Source organism: Balaenoptera musculus, chromosome 14 (assembly GCF_009873245.2).
Source record: "Balaenoptera musculus isolate JJ_BM4_2016_0621 chromosome 14, mBalMus1.pri.v3, whole genome shotgun sequence".
In the NCBI taxonomy this organism is placed as follows: domain Eukaryota; kingdom Metazoa; phylum Chordata; class Mammalia; order Artiodactyla; family Balaenopteridae; genus Balaenoptera; species Balaenoptera musculus.
The window spans coordinates 27,522,064-27,546,411 of record NC_045798.1 but is presented as its reverse complement, the minus strand read 5'-3'; the positions used below and the strand labels follow the sequence as shown (position 1 = coordinate 27,546,411).

Here is a 24,348-nt window from a genome sequence, read left to right as displayed (position 1 = left end):
TCCGCTGCTGAGTTAGGTCTGTTCCGGGTCTTGAGTGCCCTCAGCCACACAACGCGGAGCAGGACAGCGGGGCCCGGGTTCATGCTCAGCGCCGGCGCACACACAGGAGATCACGGTGCTGCCCGCGTGGGCGGTCTTGTCGAGCTGACTCTGAAGATTTAAATCATCCTGTGAGGAAAGGACTAGGTGGCTCCTGACTGGCTGCTCTTTCTGTTTCTTCACCTCACCAGCCATCCCTCCGCACTCCTGGTGCCACACCAGGCACTGAGGTTGGAGAAACCAGGGAGACCTTGGCTGTCACGCTGTGCTCTGATGAAGCCGGGTTAGGGTTGGAGAAGGCGGCTCAGCCGGCCCGAGGGCTGCAGACCCAGCCATGCAGTGGCACGGGTGCCACGCTCTTGGCCAGGCCCTCAGTGCTTTGTCAGAAGGGAGTGGGGTGGGGCCGTTAGATGCTTCAGATCTCAGGACTGATTGCAGAACCTTAGTGGGGAAGTTCTTCAGGTTGGTTTGGAAAAGTCTAGTTATGATGGTCCCGGGTCAAGTCTCCTCAGGTGTGAGAACGCCGAGGGGCTGCTGACTGGCCAGCTGGCAGGGTGGAGCTGCGCCGTGTCCATGTCCACCACCAGGTAAGAGACTCACCACTGGCCATTGTCTTCCAGATGTGATGGACGTAGCGTGGTCCCCCCATGATGCCTGGCTGGCCTCGTGCAGCGTGGACAACACCGTGGTCATCTGGAACGCAATGAAGTTCCCAGGTCCGCACCTCTGCCCGGGCGGCCTGTCCGTGGGGCTGCCCGGCGGTGTCTGGAATTGGGGGGCTGGGTCTCCTCGGCTGGTGGCAGCCAGCCTGTCTTGTCAGTAACCCAGGTCTTCTTTATCAATCACATTTAAGGTTTAAAGAGAAGTTTACATTAAAGAAAAATAGTAGTAACCAAGTGCCAGCATGGGTGTCCCTGCTGCAGGCTGTGCGGATGGACACCTGGCACTGGGAGCCCGGTCAGCTGCCCTCGAGGGTGCGCCCTCCCACCCCGGGCTCTGGCCTCAGCCCAGTAGCCGTCTCCTCTGTGACGCCCTCGAGCATGAGCAGGCTAATAGATCCAGTTTTGCAGATCAGTTTTTCTATTGACGTGTTTGAAGTCCCTACCGATGGCAGAGCCTGGGATGGTACTGCGGTTTGCAGCCAGTGAGATGCTTCTAGTCCCTGCTTGGTGACGGGAGCGTGTTCTTCTCATAGGCTCGGGTCCCGGTCACTTGCTCTCTTCATAAGCTTCCACCGTGTGTGGGGACTCGGCCCAGCCACCGTGGCTGGGGTGGCATTCAGCTTACAGCTCTCTGGGGTTCAAGCTCCCTCCCCTTTGTCCTCAGTGATGACGAGCAGAGGACTCACTCAGTACAGGGCCCGGTCCCCCAGGGAGGGTCACATCAGGAGGGCTTGGATGGGCACGGGCTCCTGTCCAGAAAGGAAACCGTGGGCAGGGCTGCGGCTGCCGGCAAGGTGAGGCGGCGCATTTCAGCTCTGGCCCTGGCCACCTGCCCCTCTGAGGGCACGTGCAGCCTCAACCCATACGTGTCAGCTTGGCTGGAGGGAAATGGGTGGTGCCCACCTCCTGGGTGAGAACAGACTTCTGCTTGTGCCCAGGGGTGGGGCTGGCCAGGGCGACTCCTGAAGCCCCTTCTCTTGGCCGGCCGACCCATGGCCCGTTTCTAGACAGAGTCACTGTTTTCCCCTTGGTAACGCCTTTCCAACCTCACTTATTTGTCCTCACAGAAATCCTAGCTACTCTGAGAGGCCATTCTGGCCTGGTGAAGGGCCTGACTTGGGACCCTGTTGGTAAATACATTGCCTCTCAAGCCGACGACCGCAGCCTGAAGGTGTGGAGGACGCTGGACTGGCAGTTAGAGACCAGCATCACCAAGCCTTTCGATGAGGTAAGAGGCCTGGCAGGCCCCCCGCCGCCGCACCCCCCCCCCCCCCCCCCCCCCACACAGAGCAGGGGCTGCCTGGGGTCCAGACATAGTCAGGGAGCCCAGAGTCGGGTGATGAAAATCGTTCACTTCTCAGAAGCTATTAAACGTCCACCTTTGTAGTGAAAAGGCTTGTAGGTGTTAAAGCTGAAGAGTTTACAGCACGCTGCCCCTTGGGGTGTGGGGGACGTGGTGGGTGGAGGAGGCTCTTGCGTCTTCCTGAGGGCTCTGGGCCGTGCTTGCTGACCTTCGCTCTGCAGGCCGGCCAGCTCCTGTGGAAGGCGTTAACAGTCCAGTTTGCAAAACATCTGGAGGTTGGACTGCACTGGCTTGTGTAGTATTTTACCACCTCTTCCCTCATTTGAGTTCTGATTTCATGTGGGACCAGAGCTCAAGGTCGCCATTATTCAGTGGACATTTCTTGAGTGCCTCCTGTGTGTACGGCTGTCCTGAGTACAGGAAATGAACGTGGATTGAGATGGAGTTATCCAGAGTGGGCAGAAATGGCTGGGGGTAGGGGGTGGTCACGTCAGAGAGGGCTTCTTGGAGGAAGGGACCTGAGTACGAAGTTTTGCAGGAAGAATAGACGCCTGCCCACTGGTCAGGGCTGGCTGTGGAGAAAAGTGGGTATCACATGTTCAGCTGTCCCCCAACCCACAGAAGTTCATGAACTGGATCCATGAGCCTGGTCCTTACCTCACTTAGTTCTGCCCTCCTTGGCAGCCACCTAGTGTGAGAGGACATGGGCTGCAGGCCTTGTGGAGAGCCACTGGGCTCCTGGGGCGGCTGTGGTGACGGGGTGTGGGCAGGACAGGAATGTTTGGAATCCGGCAGGAGCTGGCAGCACTCTTCAGCCTCTGGGGGGGCTGTCCTGCCTTGGCTTGGACCCAGCTGGCAGTGGAGGCAGGTGTGTCCCCATGCTGCGCTCGGGCCCTGCCTTGTCCTGCCTTCCCCTAGGGCTGCGCAGCCTGGATCTTAACCCCTAAGCCTTTCGGGCTGCCCTGGACTGACCTTGAGCTTCAGGGGCTGGCTGTTAGCCAATGTCATCTCACTTTGCAGGAGGCATGGTGTGAAGGGGTGCCCTGCCTCTGCCTGGGTCAGGGGAACAGTGCCTTTCTGTTGTGCCATTTATGGTTTCTATGGACTTTACAAACCTCTTCTCCTTGGCTGGTGGCGTCACCAGGCTTTGGGCGAGGAGACAGGCTCCAGAGAGCAGGTGGGGCCTGGTGGTCACTGGCTGCAGTGCAGACAGGCTTGTGACCAGGCTTCCGAGGGTCAGTAGTGCTCTTTCTCCACAGCAACATGTGGTCTGCAAACCTCCTCTGGGGTTCCCCAGTGCTGGCTAGGAGAAAGGGTCTTTGGTCAGATAGATTTGGCTCAGACAGGGTTGACAGTGGAAAGAGGTGGCTGTCCAGCCGTCCCCTCAGCCTGTGCCGCCGTGCAGTGGGGGAGGGTAGAATGGCGCCCCTACCGGTCTCTTGACGGCCCCGCTGTCAGCTCACCCGGAGAGACTGGAGTCAAGCTGGCCGTGTAGCCGGCAGCTTGGGCGTGCTCCACCATTGCGCATTTGTACATCAGAGCTCAGTTTGATTCCTGGGGCCAGTTGTGGTCCCAGAGTTGGCCTTGGGCTCCTTTCAAGCACAGACGTTTCTTGCAGTGTGGAGGGACGACCCACGTGTTGCGGCTCAGCTGGTCCCCTGACGGGCACTACCTCGTGTCCGCCCACGCCATGAACAACTCCGGCCCCACCGCCCAGATCATCGAACGGGAGGGCTGGAAGACCAACATGGACTTTGTCGGGCATCGGAAAGCTGTGACTGTCGTGGTGAGTCCACTTGGCCTCAGGTTGGCCAGCCATCAGCGCCGCCCTAAGTGGGACCCTTGGAACCTGGGCAGTGCCGTGCTCCCCAGTCCTGGGTCACGTGTTGGACTGAGATGGTGGCCTCTGAGATTCAGCACGCGTTGTTAGGTTCTTGTTTCATTTTAAATACTTAATGTTTCAATTTTTTTTTTTTTAAGATTTATTGATTGATTGATTGATTGATTGCTATGTTGGGTCTTCGTTTCTGTGCGAGGGCTTCCTCTAGTTGCGGCAAGCGGGGGCCACTCTTCATCGCGGTGCACGGGCCCCTCACTATCGTGGCCTCTTTTGTTGCGGAGCACAGGCTCCAGACGCGCAGGCTCAGTAGTTGTGGCTCATGGGCCTAGTTGCTCCGCGGCATGTGGAATCCTCCCAGACCAGGGCTCGAACCCGTGTCCCCTGCATTAGCAGGCAGATTCTCAACCACTGCGCCACCAGGGAAACCCGTTTCAATATTTTTAAACTAGTTATACAAAATAGAATACATACCCATGTGCTTTATTGGCAAATGGACGTGATGAATATGAAGTTAATATTTTATTTAACGTGTTGAATGTCACCAGAACCAGACTTTGATTAGGACACATGTCATCCCCAGCACAAGGCCTGCTGGGTAGCTGTGAAGGCGCAATGGCGCGTGCGGGTGCCCGGGGCTGGGGGACGCCTGCTGGGCTGGGATCCTGGTATGTCTCATATTTGGTGTAGGGTGCATGCTTGATGCTTGATTAATTACTAATTAACCCTTGTTACTTGGTTTTAGAAATTCAACCCAAAAATCTTCAAGAAGAAGCAGAAGAACGGGAGCTCTGCGAAACCCAGTTGCCCGTACTGCTGCTGTGCTGTCGGCAGCAAGGACCGCTCGCTCTCTGTCTGGGTGAGCCCTACTGTGAGCTCGCCGCTCGGCGGGGAGGGGTGCCTGAAAGAGGAGAGACCCCCCACTTCTGGTAGTGGTCAGTGAGTGTTTCTGCCCTGAACCTGGGCCTGGCCAGGAGAGGCCACCCTGCCACCCAGCCAGAGCAGCTCTTGTGTCCAGACCCAGATCACATCTTCAGTAGTCAGGGCCGCAGTTGGCATATTGTGTTGGCTTTCCTTTAAAAGAACTTTGTGTAGATACAGAACCTCCATAGTGGATCTACCTGAAGTACACAGCTCAGTGCATCTGTCGTCAGACGTGTTTACTTCCGTGTAACTATTGCCCCGGAACGCTCCCTGCCCCTTCCCTGTCAGGACCCTGCCCCCAGCCCCCCCTCAGCCAGGGCAGCAGCACTAAGGATGTCTGTCACGTGGATGAGCTTTGCCTGTTTCTGGACTTTATATGAATGGAGTCATGCAGTGTTTACTTTTTTGCATCTTGTGTTCTTTTCACTTGGCATAAAGTGGTTGAGCTTTGTGTGTGTTGCGTTAACAGTAGTTTATTCCTTATCATTGATTTCCCCATAAGCAGAGTGGATTTGAAGTTGTAGATTTAGAGGTTATCCTTTGGCTGCATTTAGGACAGTTGCTTCTCGCAGAGCAATCCTGTGACCCCATTCCAGACCCTGGACCTGGTGTGTCCTAGGCGGTCCAGGCGCATTCTTCTCGGGCTCCCCTGGGCCTGGGCTCCATCCCTGGTACTTTGACCAAAACATCACTGACGGGTCAGGTGTTGACAGAGGTCCCAGGTTTCTGAGGGGTCTGTAGGCATGTCTGTGGAAGGAAGGCCAGGCTGGTTCTCTTTGGGGAGTGGAACTAGGATGGGGCAAGGTTCTCATGGGTTCCAGGTGCTCAGATTCCAGTCCCGTCCTCAGGACTAGGGCTGCCTTAGCGCCTCCTGCCCTCCAGGCGTGTCCCCACCCCAGCCCGCCACCCAGGGGCCCAGGACCAGTGGGCAGGACAGGCAGGCCCTGTGTGTGAGAGCTATGCCTGCTGCTGCTGTGGGAGAGTGGACATGTGCTCAGCCACGTGAGAGGACCAGATGACCCACATGCGCATGGGGAAGGTGGTGGGTACAGTCACCAGACACAGGTTTTCACAGGATGTTGATGACACACTCATTCTGCGTTAAATGAAAAAGCAGGCAACCATGTGCCTTACTTTAAAGAATAAAATATTTGTCCAAGACGGAAGAGAGGAAGAGTGTTAATAGTGGCTACCCTGGGGCCTGGGTCAGGGCAACATGAACCTGTGTGGTGCGTGGCGCTGGTCACACGGAGCCTTGGATATGTGTGTGCACCTGAATGTGAGCCTTAAGAAGGGGTGCTAGGTTCTCTCTGAGGCTGTTTTCCTGTCCTGGGACCTGCCTTTGCTGCTGCATTCCCTGCGCAGGCCTTGGCATCCCATCCCTGTTCGGTAGGCCTTCTAGAGCCCCCTCCTCCACTGCTGGTCTTGTGTGTATACATCTGTCTGCCCTGCCAGGCCCGAAGGGGCAGACCCCATGCTGGCACACGTGTCTTTGGCAGGCGTGGGTTCCAGAGTCTCAGTGGAGTCTCGGTGGTGGCCGTCTGAGTAGAGCTGAAGACGCCCCACGTGTCAGCACAGCTCAGACCATGCTCCTGGGTCTGGTGGCGGCAGCTGAGCAGAGTGGACACAGAAGGCCTCATTCATTCATTAACCTTTGCCGCCCTTTCCTTCCAGCTCACGTGTCTAAAACGGCCTTTGGTTGTCATCCATGAGCTGTTTGACAAATCCATCATGGACATTTCCTGGTAAGATGGATTCTCGATTCGAGGCATGGTCTAGGAAAGGAGGAGCCACATGTTGGAGCTCAAGGCCTCCTGGGTGTGATTAGGGTTGGGCAACCAGGATCCCAGGTGTTGCAGGCAGGACAGACCCCAGGGTGCTGTGCTCCTGGCCCTACTGGAAACCCCTGCTCAGACAGACTGGTGTTCGTCTGGGAAGGAGAGTGCATGATCCTGGTTGCACTTGGCTCTGTCGCTGCGTGAATCGGAGTAGTGTGGCTGTGGAAGCCGTTTCATGCTTCTCAGCGACCTCATTTAGATGTGCACTCCCTCGCAGTTGTTTGTTTTTTAATGCTTTCAAAAATGAGATAAATGAACATGAAACTCTTACAAAGCACAGGGTGAGAGATACTCTGTACATGTGCTGAGAACTTAAGGGCCCAGAGCTCGGTAGAATGGGACTGTCGCCCCCACCTCCGCCTCCCCATGAGCGCGTGGGGGCGTCTCCCCAGGCTCTGCCTCCCCCAGGCCACTCCGTGGTGGGTGAGTACTGCGGGGCTTGCGCCTGGCCACTGATGGCCATCTTTTCCAGGACTCTGAACGGGCTGGGCATCCTGGTGTGCTCCATGGACGGCTCTGTGGCGTTCCTGGATTTCTCCCAGGACGAGCTCGGAGACCCCCTGAGCGAGGAGGAGAAGGTAGGAGCACGGCCACGGCGGCTCTGAGGGACCTCCTCCTGTGACCTACACAGACACATTGTTTCCTGAAGCATTCCTGGTCCTTTGCCTCTTGTAGACTATAATCCTTGTCTTCTCTACAAGAGAGATTTAATTTAAAATGAACCTCTGTTCATGTCAGAGATCCATTCTATTGGGTTGGCCAAAAATTGGGTTTTTCTGTAACATCTTGTGGAAAATAGAATTGAGTAAGCCCGGGCATCTCCTCTTGAGCTGATAGCCACCCTGGGAGGTGTTCACACTGGAAGAGTGGGAGTGGCTGCCAGGGCTGCTCACGTCCCCTCCCCGTTGTCCTTCGCTAACATACTGGCCTCGGGTCAGCAGTTACAACAGTGATAGCAGTCCTTTCCTAGCACTTACTGTGTGCCAGAACCAGGGCAACGTTTCTTCACTTAAATTACACAGAACCCCTCCAGGCAGGGCTGGTCCTGTTTCACTGAGGAGAATAACATGTGACCCTGAGGTCTGAGAGCGGAAGCATGAGCCCATCTGCAGCCTTGGGGCCAGGCCTCCTCTCCGCCATGCTCTGCCCAGGACAGGGTGGCCAGTGCTCGTCCTCGGGGACTTGGTGACAGGCACTGCTTTCCCTCCCTCAGACTAGGAGCCTGCCTTCCCGCAAGTGGGCCCACACCAGTATGTGGGGGCAAGAGGCTCCGAGAGCCCAGGGCAGGTGGCAGCTCTCCCCTCAGGGTGCTATTGCTGCTGGGAGCCCCCTCTTAGGCTTCTGTGGGGACCCCCACTACGATGTTACCCCTTGGGCTTCAGAGTCGGCCTCGCTCACCACAGTGGGCTGGCCTGGCACCCACGGTCACTTGTCAGTGGGGGGACAAGTGTGTCCACAGCCCCAGCTCTTCCCTCCACCGGTCACTGTCGTCAGGTGACCTCCCCTCTCCTTAGAGAGTCGTAACCCATCCTGGATGCAGGCAGGGCCCCTGCATTCGAGGAACAGTAGGGCCGAACTCCGAATCCTGCCTTGAGATTCCAGGGGTGCCGGGGAGGGAGTTTTGGCCACAGGCAGGCACTCCAGGTCCTGCAGAGTGGACCCCAAGGCTGCCCGCCCAGCATCCTTCCTGCGAGGCAGGTGTCCTACTGACCTCTGCTTTGGTCGTTAGCACACCATGTGCGAGTCTGCTCCTTGTCACACTGGCCACTCCAGTGTGCTGGGGCCACCGTCCCTGCCCTCACACAGCCTGGCTTGTGGCACAGGGCTGCTGAGACCTGGGAAGGTGGGGCTGGCCCTGCTCGGAAGGGTCAGGACGTGTTGGGGGCAATGCAGGCAGAGAAGGGTTCCCCTAGGCATGCGTGCCAGGCCTTTCCTTGCTCTCAGGGGCTCTGTTAGCGACCCCATGGCGACCTCCAGCCACGTGGGGCTGATGGCTGCAGCTGGAGCAGTGAAGGCAGCTCTGGGTTTCAGTGTCTGATTCCCAAGAAGCGTTTGGGGTCCTTGGAGTGATTTAAGAGCCTCACATTAGCAATTTGAATGTCGTAATTTCAGTTCAGCAAATGTTTGTTGCCGTTTGTTCTGCACCAGACCTGCTGTGGGTGTTTTCCTGAGTGTTATGCATCCACTTGCATCCCTGAAGGCTGTAAACATCGAGGGAGGGTACAAGGCCTCTCCTGAGTCATCTAAACAGGCAAACAGGGTGGGAGGTTTCAGAGAGCCAGCGTCCAGGGTTCCGGGACCCTGCCCAGGGCTCTCTCGCTCTGAGCTGGGAGCCAGCGCGCAGCTCGCCCACTGATGGGCAGTGTCCCGGCCGGTTTGTTGCACTTCCCTCTCTCTGCCTTCTCTAGAGCCGCATCCATCAGTCCACCTACGGCAAGAGTTTGGCCATCATGACCGAGACCCAGCTCTCCACCGCTGTCATCGAGAACCCCGAGATGCTCAAGTACCAGCGGAGGCAGCAGCAGCAGCAGCTGGACCAGAAGGGCTCTGCGGCCAGAGAGACAGGCTCCGCTACCTCGGTCACTGGCGTCGTCAACGGGGAGAGTCTGGAGGACATCAGGAAGGTGAGGGCTGGGCCCAGCGGCACTGAGGACACAGGGACGTGCCCAGGGGCGGCACAAGGCCAGGAGGGCAAGAGGCCATCTAGACAGTGCACAGACATGGGCAGGGAGCTGGGAGCCAGCAAGGGCCACTTATTGCCCTTGTCTGCGTGCGGCAGCAGCGGGGCCCAGGGCACCTTATCAAAGGCCCCGCCCCAAGGAGATCCAGAGGAGGGCGTCCTTTGGGGGAACTTCACACCTCACCTCTAGCCTTTCTAGGAGATTCTAGATACTGAGAACAGTGGGTTTCAGGCTCTGCCCTCAAGAGACGTCTCTTGACTCCCCCTTCTTCCTCTGGAAGCCCATGTTTCCCTGGGGGGTCGGGGTGGAGATGGGAAGGGAACAGGACAGATGTTGGGAGCTAAAACCCTGTCCAGGAGCTCGTGCAGGGTGTCACACTCCCCAGGTGGTTCAGACACAGTGTGTGACAAACCCTGGGTTGTGAGCCTTCATTGAAAGAAAGTTTGAAATTGTGGCTTAGAGACAGGGGTCTCATCTGTTAGCTCCGTTGTTGAGCCCCATGGCTTCTGGGTGCGTGTGGCCAGCCAGGCATGTGCTCACTGCTCCAGGGACCTGGCCAGGTGGGAATTGGAGATAGAAAGGAAGATGTTGGAGCTGGTTCACCTGGGAGTGTCTGTCCTTGCTGCCTTACTGTGCAGGAGGTCGAGCACACACCCTGATAAAAACGCTTATTCTTTAATGAGTGGCTTAGTTTAGTTGTATCTGAAAGGCCAGAGGGGAGTTCGAATACATTTCATTAGAAGTCTTATTTGTTGGTATTCGGAGATTCAGAAACGTTTCCATTCCTTCATGTCTCTCTACTTTGCCAGAATCTTTTAAAGAAACAAGTTGAGACTCGGACAGCAGATGGTCGGAGGAGAATCACACCTCTCTGCATAGCACAGCTGGACACTGGGTACTCGTTCACTCACCGAGCTTTCTGTGGCCTTCTCTGGGAGGTCTTCCTCTCTCCTTTTGCCAGGTAGCACTATCATAACCAGGTCTTCACAGGCTCTTGGGCCAGCCTCACCCACAGAGTCTGGAAGTGAGTTGATTCCAGCTTCCCAGCAGCCTCAAAGCCTTGCGCTACTGCAGAGCCCTGTGCACACCTGATGGTGGTGCAGGCGGGCGGGGAGGCTGTCCCTGCTTTGTTGAAGATAGCAGGGAGAGAAAAGTCACACTGATTTTTTTTCTGTTTCTCTTTCCACTTTTATAGCCTTCTCTTTCTGATTAAGAAAGGAATATGTACACATTATGGAAAACAGTAAAAGCACAAAGATACGATCACTGTTAATGTTTTGGTGTCCGTATCTCCTGTTTGTTCCTGTATCTTGACCTTGCATCCATTTTAATAACTAGTTCTCTGAAGCATTGGTTTGCTGACAGTCCAGGTGCCCCGCCTGTGAACGCACCATGATTTACTTAACCAGCCCCTTAACTGTGGACGTGTAGTTTGTACGGTGTTTTGTGATTGTAAATGAATCTCTGAGCACACCTGTGACTGTTCCCTCAGGACACTTCCCAGAAGTGGACTTGCTGGGTGGGGGATAGATTTCCCTAATGGAGCAGAGAGGGACAGTGGATTCAGCTGGATTTGTCCTTGTCTTGGCATCTGTCATCGGGCTTGCTTTTGTATTGGTCATTCTCCCCAAAGTGAGGTATGTTGATTCAAAGGATGATAAGGCCCCATGTGAGAGGAATAGGCCGAACATGAAGATGACTCACTCTTTTCAGCCCGTCTCCTCAGGGCACCACGCACAGTAGTCCTCTGCGCTTCCCACTCGTTCCTCCACAAGCTGTTCCAAATCTTCCCTGAAGTCTGCGGAGACCATCAGTCATGTGATGTGCTGATGGCCTCCTCATGTCAGGTGTGCAAGTGCCGAGGCCCTGGAGGGCAGTGACCTGACCAGGTAGAGCCAGAACCAACTTCCAGACTCCTCCCATAGAGTGGTTTTCTCTTGATCAAACCTTTTTCCCATTATGAACCTATGCAGAGAATGCCACCTGCCCGCCTTTATTAGGACCAAGTGAAACCAAGTATGTGACAGTGCTTGAACATTTCAGAGCTGATGGGAATGAGGCTTGTAGAGGTGGTAGAAGTGGTGGTGGCACTTTTGTTCTGTGGATCCTTCCAGGCCTCACCTGGTGAGGAGGCAGAGGTGGTAGATGACTTCCTGCCTGGCCTTGAGCCAGCTTTCTGCCATGGGGCACATATTTCTGGCACCAGAACTTGATTCTTTTTTTCCTCTTGATTCCCACGTCAAAACAAGTAGCAATGGAAGAGGTAATTATTAGCTTATCTAATCAAGAAAGAAAAAAGTTGCAAATAATTAAAATAGACATAAATGGGAAATAATCACAGATGAAGAATAAATCAAAAGGGTGAAAGACATCTTTGCTGAACTCTGCAAATAAATTTGAAAGTGAATTATTCTGGGGAAAACAAAAATTACCAAAATTGAAGAAAATCTGTACAGATGAATTATTATAGAAGAAATAGAGGACACTGTCAAAGAGTTAACCTATCAAAGGCCACCAGACTAAGACGGCTTGACAGGAAAATTCTAACAAACTTTTAAAGAACAGGTCATTCTAATACTATTGAAAATATTCTAGTGCTTTGAAAAAGAAGGAAAGCTTGCAAAATCTTTTTTTTTAATGAACACAATATTCAAATTTCATAATCAAAATGTGACAAAGATATAATAAATTTCTGATCAATCTTATTTCCAAATGTCAATGCAAAATCCTAAATAAAATTATAACAAACAGAATGTTACAATGTGTTAAAATGCTAATACACTGTAAACAAGTAAAATTTATTTCAGGAAAGCGAGATGGTTCAAATGATTTGGGGAAACTTAATTTACTCCTACATGTCAGTAGATCAAAATAAATAAATTATATGATCATCTTCGTAGATGCTTAAGAGGCATTTTTGTTAAACCCAACATCATTGTTATTTAAAACTCAGTTAAATGGGAACAGATAGATGTTTGTTAAACTTGTTAAACTATCTTATTTCAAATTAAATTTAAAAACTGAACACATGTCTACTCCTTTGACTGTAATTTAACATTGTTCTAGAGATCCAAGCTCCTATGGTTAGTTAAGAGAAAGAAGAAATTAGAAAGGAGGTGGTAAATGTGTCATTAGTCAGAGATGGTATAATCTGCAAGAGAATCAACTGGAAAAACCACCATAGACAGTAAAAGAAGACGATGAGATGACTGGGTGCAACATAGCAAGATCAAGTAGCACCAGTTACCTTTAGAAGATGCAAAGGAAGAAATCACTTTCACAAGTGCAGTACCTAGAATGTAACAAGAAATGAAGATCTTTATGAAGAAAAAATTTTAAACTCTACTGAGATACCTAAAAGAAAATTCACAGAAATTACTAGAAATGCATACCATTTATTAGATAGGATGTCTCGATATCATAAAGATGACAAATCTCCCTCAGCCTATAGCTGTAACATGAGCCAATACAAATAACCACAGGAGTTTTCAGCATCAGACAAACTGATTCTGAAGTTCTGTGAAAAAGTACATAGGAGTAGCTAAAATATTTCTGAAAAAGATTAATCAGGAAAGACTAGCCCCACTAGAAATTAAATCTTACAAGCTATAATAATTAAAATAGTGAGGTACTGACACGTGAATAGAACAGTGGAATACAATAGAAAACTCAGAAATAGACTCAAATATTTATGAGAACTTTAAAGGTAATATTTTGCATCTGTGACAAATCATTACCTAATTCAGTAAATGAAGTCAGGAAGTGATACTCTCTAGAAACAAAATTGGAGCCCTACAAGAATATGCAATGGAGAAAAGACAGTTTCTTCAGCAAGTGGTGTTGAGAAAGCTACACAGCCACATGTAAATCAATTAAGTTAGAACATTGCCTCACACCATATACAAAAACAACTCAAAATGGCTTAAATACTTAAATATAAAACATGACACCAGGGCTTCCCTGGTGGCGCAGTGGTTGGGAGTCTGCCTGCCAATGCAGGGGACGTGGGTTCGAGCCCTGGTCTGGGAGGATCCCACATGCCGCGGAGCAACTGGGCCCGTGAGCCACAGCTACTGAGCCTGCGCGTCTGGATCCTGTGCTCCGCAATAAGAGAGGCCGTGATAGTGAGAGGCCCGTGCACCGTGATGAAGAGTGGCCCCCACTTGCCGCAACTAGAGAAAGCCCTCGCACAGAAACGAAGACCCAACACGGCCATAAATAAAATTAAAAAAAAACATGACACCATAAACTCCTAGAAGAGAATATAGGCAAACATTCTCTGAGATAAATCGTACCAATGTTTTCTTCAGTCAGTCTCCCAAGGCAATAGAGATAAAAACAACGGCTTCCCTGGTGGCGCAGTGGTTAAGAATCTGCCTGCCAATGCAAGGGACACAGGTTTGAGCCCTGGCCCGGGAAGATGCCACATGCCGCGGAGCAACTAAGCCCACGTGCCACAACTACTGAGCCTGAGCTCTAGACCCTGCAAGCCACAACTAATGAGCCCACGTGCCACAACTGCTGAAGCCTGTGCACCTAGAACCCGTGCTCCACAACAAGAGAAGCCCACACACCACAACGAAGAGCAGCCCCCGCTCACTGCAACTAGAGAAAGCCCGCGCACAGCAACGAAGACCCAACACAGCCAAAAATAAAAAATAAAAAAATTTATTTTTAAAAAGACATAAAAATAAATAAACAGAACCTAATCAAACTTACAAGCTTTTGTACAGCAAAGGAAATCATGAACAAAATGAAAAGACAGCCTACAAACTGGGAGAAAATATTTGCAAATGATGCAGCCGACAAGGGCTTAATTTCCAAAATACAGAAACAGCTCATACAACTCAATAATAAAAAAACAACCCAATCGAAAAATGGGCAAAAGACCTAAACAGACATTTCTCCAAAGAAAACATACAGATGGCCAACAGAGACATGAAAGGATGCTCAACACCACTAATTATTAGAGAAATGCAAATCAAAACTACAGTGAAGTACCACCTCGCACTGGTGAGAATGGCCATGATTAAAAAGTCCACAAGTAACAAATGCTGGGAAGGGAGAAAAGTGAACCCTCCTACACTGCTGATGGGAATGTAAATTGGTGCAGCCACTATGGAGAATAGTATGGAGGTTCTTCAAAAAACTAAAGTAGAGTTGCCATGTGATCCACCAATTCCACTCCTGGGCACATATCTGGAGAAGACAATAATTCAGAAAGATACATGCACCCCAATGTTCATAGCACACTGTTCACAATAGCTGAGACATGGAAACAACCTAAATGTCCATCGACAGATGAATGGATAAGAGGATGTGGTTTATATACAATGGAATACTACTCAGCCATAAAAAAGAATGAAATAGTGTCATTTGCAGCTACATGGATGGACCTAGCGATGATCATACTAAGTAAAGTAAGTCAGAAAGAGAAAGACAAATACCATATGATATCACTTGTATGTGGAATCTAAAATATGACACAGATGAACCTATCTACAAAACAGAAATAGACTCACAGACATAGAGAGCGGACTTGTGGTTGCCAGGGGGGAGGTGGTGGGGGAGGGATGGATTGGGAGTTTGGGATTAGCAGATGCAAACTATTATATATAGGATGGATAAACAACAAGGTCCTACTGTATAGCACAGGGAACTGTATTCAGAATCCTATGATAAACCGTAATGGAAAAGAATGTGTGTGTGTGTGTGTGTGTGTGTGTGTGTGTATGTATATAACTGAGTCACCTTGCTGTACAGCAGAAATTAACACAACATTGTAAATCAACTATACTTCAATAAAATAAATTTAAAAAAACATTTGGAGCCCTATCTCACGCATTAAAATTTTGCACAGCTCAGAAATTTTTCAGAGAACATTCTGAACATCTCAGAGATTTTTTTTAATGTTTAATTTTTTTATTATTTAAAATTTTAGAATATTCCATAGAAGAATACTTTCATAACCTCAGAGGTAAAAAAAGTCTTCTACAAATTACACAAAAGTTAGACCACACAAAAATAACATGTTTTTGCAAGGAAAATTACATGATAAATAGTCAAAACACAACATCCTGGGGAAAATATTTCCTGTCCATATAGGAATTTTTGAATATGTAAATAGGTCTTACAATCAATAATAAAGACCAATAACCAAATAGAACAATGGATGACAGCTATGAACAAACAGCTCCCAAAAAAGGGAAATCAGATGTTTCTAGATGAAAAAATTTCAACCTTGCATCAAAATAATGGCAAATGAAAATTGTAGTAAGATACCATTTTTCATCTCTCAGATTATCAGGTATCAAGAAGTTGATAAAACCGTTGATGAGGGTTTGAGGGTATAGGCACCCATGCACGGCTTGTGAGGTGAACCTCAAAGCAAGGCTCTTGAGAACTATTTATCCAAAATCATCGATGAACATTCCATTTGCTGCTGCAGTTCCTTCTAGGAATTTATCCCACGTAACGTGTGAAACAAGTGGGATGACAGTTACAACAGCAGGCGTCTCTGTGTGTGCCCCGTGTCATGCGCTACAGGAAGTAGGTTAGTCCAGACAGCGGCCTCGTGGGGAGGGTCCTGTCATCTCTTTTGCAGACATGGTGGCTGAGGTGCCCAAGGCCTCAGAGCCTGTGCGTGGCTGAGCCATGATACCCAGGGCCCTCAGCTGGCACACTGCAGTGTGTGTTACAGAAACACCAGGAAACCGTCCAGCTGTTCCTCACGAGAGGCTGGTTGGGTAAACCATGGCACGTCCATGCTGCCCATAATGAAAGGGAGGCCCACTCTTTGCGCTGTGTTTCCCCAGCCCCAAGACACATTTGCACATGGTAACACCTCTTGAGATCAGGGTGCGGCTTATCAGTGACACCTGACAGTTATAATCGGTCGCAGTTTTCTTCTTTCTTAGTGGTATATAAAGTACCAGTTCATCTTAGATCTAATTAAATGTAGTGTATGAAGTGATTTTAATTTCCTTTTTACTTTTCTGTAACTTGCATAAAAATTCTGCCACGAAAATACATTGCCATTGGACCCAGAAAAAAATTTGCTTAGGATGTGTAAGTACTCGACGTGGTGCTCGACGTCCAAGGCTGACTTTTCTCCTTCTCGACAACAGGGACTTCTCCACGGCCTTCTTCAACAGCATCCCGCTCTCGGGTTCCCTGGCGGGCACCATGCTCACCTCTCACAGCAGCCCGCAGCTGCTGCCGCTGGACTCCAGCACCCCCGTCCCCTTCGGCACCTCGAAGCCTTCCACCGAGCCTGTGGCGGCGACCGGCACCAGGCCTGCGGGCGATTCTGTCAGTAAGGACAGGTGAGTAGGTGCCAAGCTTGGTCCTGTACCTGGGCAAGTGTGGTTTGGACAGTTCCAGGGACACTTCGTGGCCTCTTCAGTAAAGAAAAGAGACAAGTGCTTGGTTTCAGATGAGGGCCTGCTCAGAAGGGAGCCTTGATCAGGAGAGTCTGATGATTAGGGCCCTGAGGATTTCATGTCCTGGGGGAAGATGCAGTCCCAGGATGGGAATACTAAGGGTGGCAACTGGCCAGTGACGCGTCACCTGCCACAGGGCCAGCCCACCTTCGGCCAGCCTGCTCGTGTGCCACGGCACAGACTCCCCTCACACTCAAAATGCATTTGCTCGGGGAGCCCGTGTCTTCACTGGCCATCACCTGGAAACCAAACTAGAAGTCTGAAAGGACCAGAGGAGCATGACTAAGAGCCAGGAGCCATTTGCCCAGCACCTGCTCTGAGTGACAAGCTGTGCCAGGCCCGACGTGTGCAGGGGTTGATTGGTGGGTCCTCATCTCCGGGGAGGATCTAGGCTGGTAGGGGAAGAGGTGGCCACAGGGGTGCGGGGCTGGCCCTCTGAGGGCCTTGGTGGGCAGATCTCAGGAAGGCTTCTCATTTAGGCTGAGCCAGGGGACGGGGCTGGGGAGTAGGGGCAACAGCGAGAGCAGAGGCCCGGAGCCTGAGGAGTGGTGGGCGAGGGGAGGAAGGCTGGCTTCTCCCTGGAGTGGACACACAGGCGCTGAGACTTGCACCTTAGGAAACGAACAACAGTGGGGCCCAAGTTTAGCTGCCGCACTGGCACACAACTGACACTGTCAACGTGACCCTCCGTCGCCAGGGACAGGGCCGTGCGTTATCACAGCTCCTGCCTCTGGTGTCATGGCTGTGGAGGCATGCGCCAGGCTTCGAGTGTCCCCTCTCCCTTGAGGGAAGAGAAGGGTATGGAGCAGCAAGACCAGTCAGGAAGCAGAGCATTGGGAGGAAGGGTGTCTGGGGAAGGACAGGACACCAGGTTTGCAAAATGTTCAACAGTTGGCCGTGCAGGTTCCGGGAGAGGAGGGGAGGGTCATACAGGTGCCTGCGGGCATCTGGCCTGGGGTCCTGCAGCGGGGAGGGCAGTTAGCCCGGATGTGGGCAGAGGAGGCCCCGTGGCTTTGACCCAATGTGTGGGATGTGCCGGGACAACAGGGAGCTGGCAAGCTCCAGCCTGAGCTCCCTTTTCTCTGTGGAGTCAGAGACACAGGGAGCACTTGGAGGAGAGCATAAAGGGTGTGTGATTGTCCCTGTGAGACCATGGTCAGAGCTGGTGGTCAGAGCGGGTTGGGTGGAGCTGCTGTATTCAGGTTGTGGTGACAGAGCTTTATGGTGAGGAAAACGGGGTTGTAGGAACCACTAGTTGAGGCCTCATGCTACCCCCAGAAGCTCTGAGAACACTAAAGTGGTATGGGTGTGAGTGCATTTGCTCACAGCCTTCTCAGAAAGCCAAACTCCCAGAACTTTAATATGTGAAGGTATTAAAGAAAGTTGGCAATAGTCAATTACATCTTGAAATTATTTATGGAAGTTTGATATTTGTGCCCCATTCACTTGGCTCCAAGCCCCACAAATCCCGGACTCCCGGATCCTCAGTGGGTTGTGCTGATGTGGCCTTCCGTCTCCACCCCACCCCCAGCGTGAATGCGGCCTCTGCTCCCGCTGCACCGTCCCCCTCCATCCTGACAACCCCGTCCAAGATCGAACCTATGAAAGCGTTCGACTCCCGATTCACGGAGCGCTCCAAAGCCACGCCGGGGGCTCCTGCCTTGGTCGGTTTGACCCCGACAGCTATGGAAAGGTAGGTGGTGGCTGTGTGGGGTCCCAGAGATGGGGAGGGTACAGACTTGGGCCAGCCGTGCCATGTCCGCCTTCCCGTGAGGGTGCAGACTCCTGTCCCTCTGTATTCAGGAGCCACCACTCTGAGGAGAAAGGTGTGGCTGCTTCACGGAGCCATGGGGTGGGGGTGGGGTGGGGACCAAAGGGCAGAGGCACGAGGGCTGGTGGGTGCAGAGGCTGTGCTGAGATGGTCAGAGGGTAGAAGGCTCTGGTCCTGGCTTTCTGCTCAGACACTGACCAGGAGGTCGGGAGCTGAGATTAAAGTGATGGAGGGGAGGCCTCTGTGAGGTCCAATGGGCTTCTGAGCCCCTGCAGCATGTCCTCTGCACCTTCCTGAGTACAGGCAGCAGTCACGGGGCGGCAGGAGTCCTCCTGAGGAGCCACACTGAGTGTTTCAGCCTCTGTTGTTGACACAGAGCTTCTCTGCCTCCTGGGAGGGCCTCCTGCCAAGCCCGCTGTGGCACAGAGCTCACTGCCTGGTCCAGCAAGTTGAAGGCTGGGAGAGTCTGAGGGGGGGCCGGGTCACCTTCCTCCACACAGGCCGGGGCCTTGAGTGCCAACCTGGAGCTGTGACCCACTGCAAGGTGATTGGGCTCAGCGTTACCATTAGCCACATCAGGGACGTGGGCCAGAGACTCTTGCAGGAGCCACATGGCCAGAAGGTGCCCAGTGGAGGGAGCATCTGGGATGAGACCTGTCCTTGCCATGGACGGTGTCTTGGAGCTAGAGCCACACTGTACTGTCCCCGGGGCTTCACCCATGTTCTCAAAACTGCTTGTCTGAGTGGGATTCGTCCTTGGAGAATAGGCCCCAGAAGCCAGCATGGGAGAACTGTCCCTTCAGGTCATCGGTGGCCTCTGTGACTTTGGTGTGGGGTCTGCAGTGTGGTCACGTCTGTTTTATATAGGTGTTTCATATGATCTTTTTACCCAGCAATTTTTCTGCCCAGCAATATAGAGGATCTGAAACCTCCCTGCTGCTAAACATTCTGAAATGCTGGATGAAACGTAACATGTGTCCCTAAAGTATGTGACTAGTTCACAAGAAAGTAAGTGAAGTCCCTAGGAGCCAAAATCTAAGAGTGAACAAAACAACCAGAGCAGTGGGTGTTAGGCCAGGAGGTTACTGGCCTGGTGAACAAGGACCTTGAGTGTTAATGGCCACACAGATTTGAGACAGGGCCTTAGGCCTGAGCCACGTAGGGATTGGAACTAAGACACTAGCATGAAGTCAAGCTGCTTAAAAAAGTGTACCTCCAGTGAGAGGGGGACTAGAAGAAACCTGACTGACAGCATAGGAACATGGCCAGAGCCTGGAATGTCTCAGCCTGCCCTCTGAGTTAGGAAAACAGTCTTCCCCTGAGGCTGTGTCACCACAGGCCTGCCCTCAAGTGGATTGGAGGTCACTTTAACACTACCTTTGTCATCTGGAAATCACCAAGCCAAGAACTGGACACAAAAGAAGATTCTAGTCTAATTAACACCCCAGAGGCACTTGGCAAAGCAAATACAAATCCATCCTGACCCCAGGGGGTACTGTGTTCCCACTAAAGAAACACTGCCTGAGATGACTCAGAATCCAAAGGAACAAAGCCCGTGAAGAAACCCTGATCATCCACGCATGTCAGGAGACGTCAGGAGCAGAAGGTGTAGACCTCTGTACCTCTGATGGTAGATGGTCAGATGGTGGCTGTAAAATAAACACGCATAAGATGGTCAAAGACAAGAAAGATAAAGAAAACATGAGGAAAGATTCGTATACTATCCCATGTATAAAAATTAAATCAAAATGGATTGAAGAACTAAATGTAAGAGTTAAACTATAAAACTCTTAGAAGAAAACATAGATGTGACCTTAGATTAGAAAACTATTTCTTAGATGTGACACCTAAAACACAAGCAACTAAAGAAAAAATAGAAAAATTGGGCATTATCAAAACTTAAAACTTTTGTGCTTCAAAGAGCACTGTCAGCAGAATGAAAGGACAACCTACTAAATGGGAGAAAATATTTGCAAATCACATCAACAGTAAAAAGAGTAATAACCCAGTTTTAAAATGGACAAAGGATTTAAATAGACATTTCTCCAGAGAAGATACACAAACAACCATAAGCACATAAAAAGACATTCAACATCATTAGTCATCAGAGAAATGCAAACCAAAACTACAGTGAACTACCACTTCGCACCCACTAGGATCCGTGATCAAAAGGTCAGATAATAAGAAGTGTTGGTGAGGATGGGGAGAAATCAGGACCCTCATAGATTCTGTTGGGATTGTAAAATGGTTCAGCTGGTTCAGAGGATGATCTGGCGTTTCCATAAATGGTTAAGATAGAGTTACCATCTGAGCCAGCAGTCCTACACCTAGGTAGATACCCAAGAGAATTGAAAACATATTCATGTAAAAACTTGTACACAAAAGTTCATATCAGGGGGCTTCCCTGGTGGTCCAGTGGTTAAGAATCCACCTTCCAATGCAGGGGACATGGGTTCGATCCCTTGTCGGGGAACTAAGATCCCACATGCTGCGGGGCAACTAAGCCCTAGCACCGCAACTAGAGAGCCCGTTTGCCGCAAATACTGAGCCTGCACACCACAACTAGAGAGAAGCCTGCATGCTGCAACGAAAGATCCACATACCACAATGAAGACCCAACACAGCCAAAAAAAAAGTTCATATCCGTATTATTCATAATAGCCAAAAAGTGGAAATATCCCAAATGTCCGTCAATTGAATGGATTTTTAAAATATGGTACATCCATACAATATATCAGTAATATTATGTGGTAATACTTGCATAAAAGGAATGGAATGCTTATACATGCTAAGTGAAAGAAGCCAGTCACAAGGGACCACATGTTATATGATTCCGTTTATATTTAATTCCAGAATAGGCAAATCCATGGAGACAGAAAGTAGATTAGTGGTTGCCGGGGCAGGATGGGGTGAGTGCTGATGGATACAAAGTTTCTTTTTGGGATTATGAAAATGTGCAAGGCTTAGTGGTGATGATTGATGGCCTTATGAATATACTAAAAACTACTGAATTCTATACTTTAAAATGGTGACTTTTATGGTATGTGAATTATAGCTCAGTAAGGAATAATACACCATCAAAAAGACCAGATAGATTTGGAAATGAACCCAAAAATACTTTTGGAAAAGAAAAATAATAATCATTTCAATTGAAGAGTCAGCGGAGGGAATTCCTTGGCGGTCCAGTGGTTAGGACTCAGTGCTTTCACTGCCAGGGGCCCAGGTTTCAATCCCTGGTCGGGGAACTAAGATCCTGCAAGCCACGTGTCCAAAAAAAAAAAAAAAAACCTCAGTGGGCATATTTGACAGCAGAGGAGGCCCAGCTGAGGAGCGCATTTGATCTGAGGAAATGGCCTGGGTGCTGCAGAGGTGAAGAGGTGGAGCCCAAGGAGGAGAGTCTGGAGGGCAGAGAGTAGGGTCTGCGTGCACCTAACAGGAGTTCCCCAAAGAGGGCGGGCTGTGGGGCATTGGTCAAGAGGGAGTGGCCGATGTTTCACAGGCTTAAGCAAGTATTGAAATCTCAGTTTTGGAAATGGAGTGAGGTCTGAATAGCCAGAATAAAACACAATCTCCACCTTAGTGAAACCACAGGGCACCATAGCTAGGAATTCCTTCTGTTCACTGAGGAAGGATGTTCACCTTGCAGGTCTCCATGGCCCTTAACGCTGTCAATTCCTAGCTCTCGGGGAGTGCCAGACCCTGCTTTGAGAAGTGCAGAGGCTACCCCTTGAATCGGGCTGCTAGAGGGCAAAGTCTTGATGCATGACCTGGGCCCTGATGTCACCAGGGATTGTCCCTCAGTAGCTGTGTTACCCACATCTCATAAGGCCTTTCAGCCACACATACAGCTCCAGCAGGAACTATAGAATAAGGGCTCATCAAGTTTGCCATTCTCAGCTTCTCCCTTGAAAAGGCAGTGAATAAATAAAAGAATCAACAACCCAAAAAAATAAGAAAGAAAGTGGCAGTGAGTGAGTATTCACTTAGGGCCAAGCTTCCTGCTTCCGAGGCAGCAGGAGGGTCTGGTATCAGGCACGGTAAGTTCACCTCCTGAACATCCCTCTTGCTTCAGCTGTTTATCCCTCCCTCCCTCCTCCCTGAATAACTGAAAACCACTGATCTTTTTACTGTCTCTACAGTTTTGCCTTTCCTAGAATGTCATATAATTGGAAACATACTGTACCTAACCTTTTCAAATGGGTGTCTTTCACTTAGTAATATCCATTTAAGGTTCTTCCATGCATTTTCATGGTTTGATAGCTTATTTCTTATTATTACCAGATCTTATCCCATTGTATGGATACACATAGTTTGTATGTACCACAGTTTAAGCATTCTCCCATTGAAGGACATCGTGGTTGCTTCCATTTTTTGGCAATTATATGGAGATGATGTATAAAACTGCTATCAGTAGTCACGTATAGGTTTTTGTGTGAATATATGTTTTCATCTCCACTGGTCAGATACCTAGGAGTGCAATTGCTGGTTGGTATGGTAAGACTAGGTTTAGCTTTGTAAGAAACTGCCAGACTGTCTTCCAAAATGACTGCAGTCCCACCAACAGTGAATGTGTTCCTTTGATCCACATCTTTGTTGGCGTTTGGTATCATCAGTTTTCTGGGTTTTAGCCATTCTAATAAGTGCTTAGTGGTATCTTGTTTTAATTTTCAATTGCTGAATGACATATGATGCTGAACATCTTTTCATACACTTATCAGCCATCTCATCTTTGGTGAGTGCCTGTTCAGATCTTTGTTCATTTTTTTTAATTGGTTATATCTTACTGCTGAATTTTAAGAATTCTTTGTATATTTTAGATACAAGTCTTTATTCAGGTAATGTGATTCACAGATATTTTCTCCCAGTCTTTGATTTGACTTTCCATTCTCTTGACAGTGTCTTTCTCAGAGCAGAAATTTTTGATGTTAATGAAGTCCAACGCATTAGATTTTTTTTTTTCTATCATGGATCATGCTTTTGGTGTTGTATCAAAAACTCATTGCCAAACCCAAGCTCACCTAGACTTCCTACTGTGTTTTCTTCTGAGTTCTCATTTTATAATTTTGCATTTTACACTTAGATCTATGATCCATTTTGAGTTAACGTTTGTGAAAGATGTACGGTCTGTGTCTAGATTTAGTCTTTGCATGTGGACATCCATTTGTGCCAGCACCATTTGTTGAAAGATTATTCTATGTCTTTGCCTTTATCAAAGATCAATTGACTACAGTTGTTTAGATCTATTTTGGGGCCTTTTCCTTTTCATATAAACTTTAGAATAAGTTTGTTGACACTACAGTATAAGTTCCTGGGATTTTTATTGGGATTCCATTGAATCTCTAGATCAAGTTAGGGAAAGTTGACATCTTAACAATATTGAGTCTTCCTATTCATGAACATAGAATATGTCAGTTTATTTAGATCTTTGATTTCTTTCATCGGAGTTTTGTTGTTTCCCTCATATAGAATTTGTACATATTTTGTTATATTTCTATCAAATTATTGCTCTTTTGGCACCAGTATAAGTGGTATTGTGTTTAGAATTTCAAATACCACTTGTTCATTGCTGGTATATAGAAAAGTAATTGACTTTTGTATGTTAACCTTGTATCCTGCAACCTTGGTATAATTGCTTATTAGTTACAGATTTTGTTGTTGTTGATTCTTTGGAATTTTCTACAATGACACAGTGTCATCACTGATGTTTTTATTCACTGAACACAGTTTTATTCTTCCTTCCCAATCTTTATACCTTTTATTTCCTTCTCTTGTCATACTGCATTAGCTAAGACTTCCAGTACAATGTTAACAGTAAGTTTTTTGTGTGGTTATTTATCAAGTTAAGTTCTCT

General features: G+C 49.6%; 1 protein-coding gene across 5 annotated transcripts in view; it reads left to right on the top strand.

Annotated features, from left to right (window-relative positions):
• Window positions 1–24,348, top strand: part of LOC118880025 (protein HIRA) — a 74,948-nt gene that overhangs the window by 24,722 nt on the left and 25,878 nt on the right. For all 5 annotated transcript variants that reach the window (XM_036823377.1, XM_036823378.1, XM_036823379.1 and 2 more), the window contains 10 exons: window positions 660–755; window positions 1,769–1,929; window positions 3,623–3,790; window positions 4,587–4,700; window positions 6,440–6,510; window positions 7,076–7,181; window positions 9,012–9,227; window positions 10,094–10,179; window positions 16,412–16,609; window positions 18,258–18,419. In XM_036823377.1, the coding sequence (XP_036679272.1) occupies window positions 660–755; window positions 1,769–1,929; window positions 3,623–3,790; window positions 4,587–4,700; window positions 6,440–6,510; window positions 7,076–7,181; window positions 9,012–9,227; window positions 10,094–10,179; window positions 16,412–16,609; window positions 18,258–18,419 (1,378 nt within the window). The remainder of the gene's footprint in view (window positions 1–659; window positions 756–1,768; window positions 1,930–3,622; window positions 3,791–4,586; window positions 4,701–6,439; window positions 6,511–7,075; window positions 7,182–9,011; window positions 9,228–10,093; window positions 10,180–16,411; window positions 16,610–18,257; window positions 18,420–24,348) is intronic.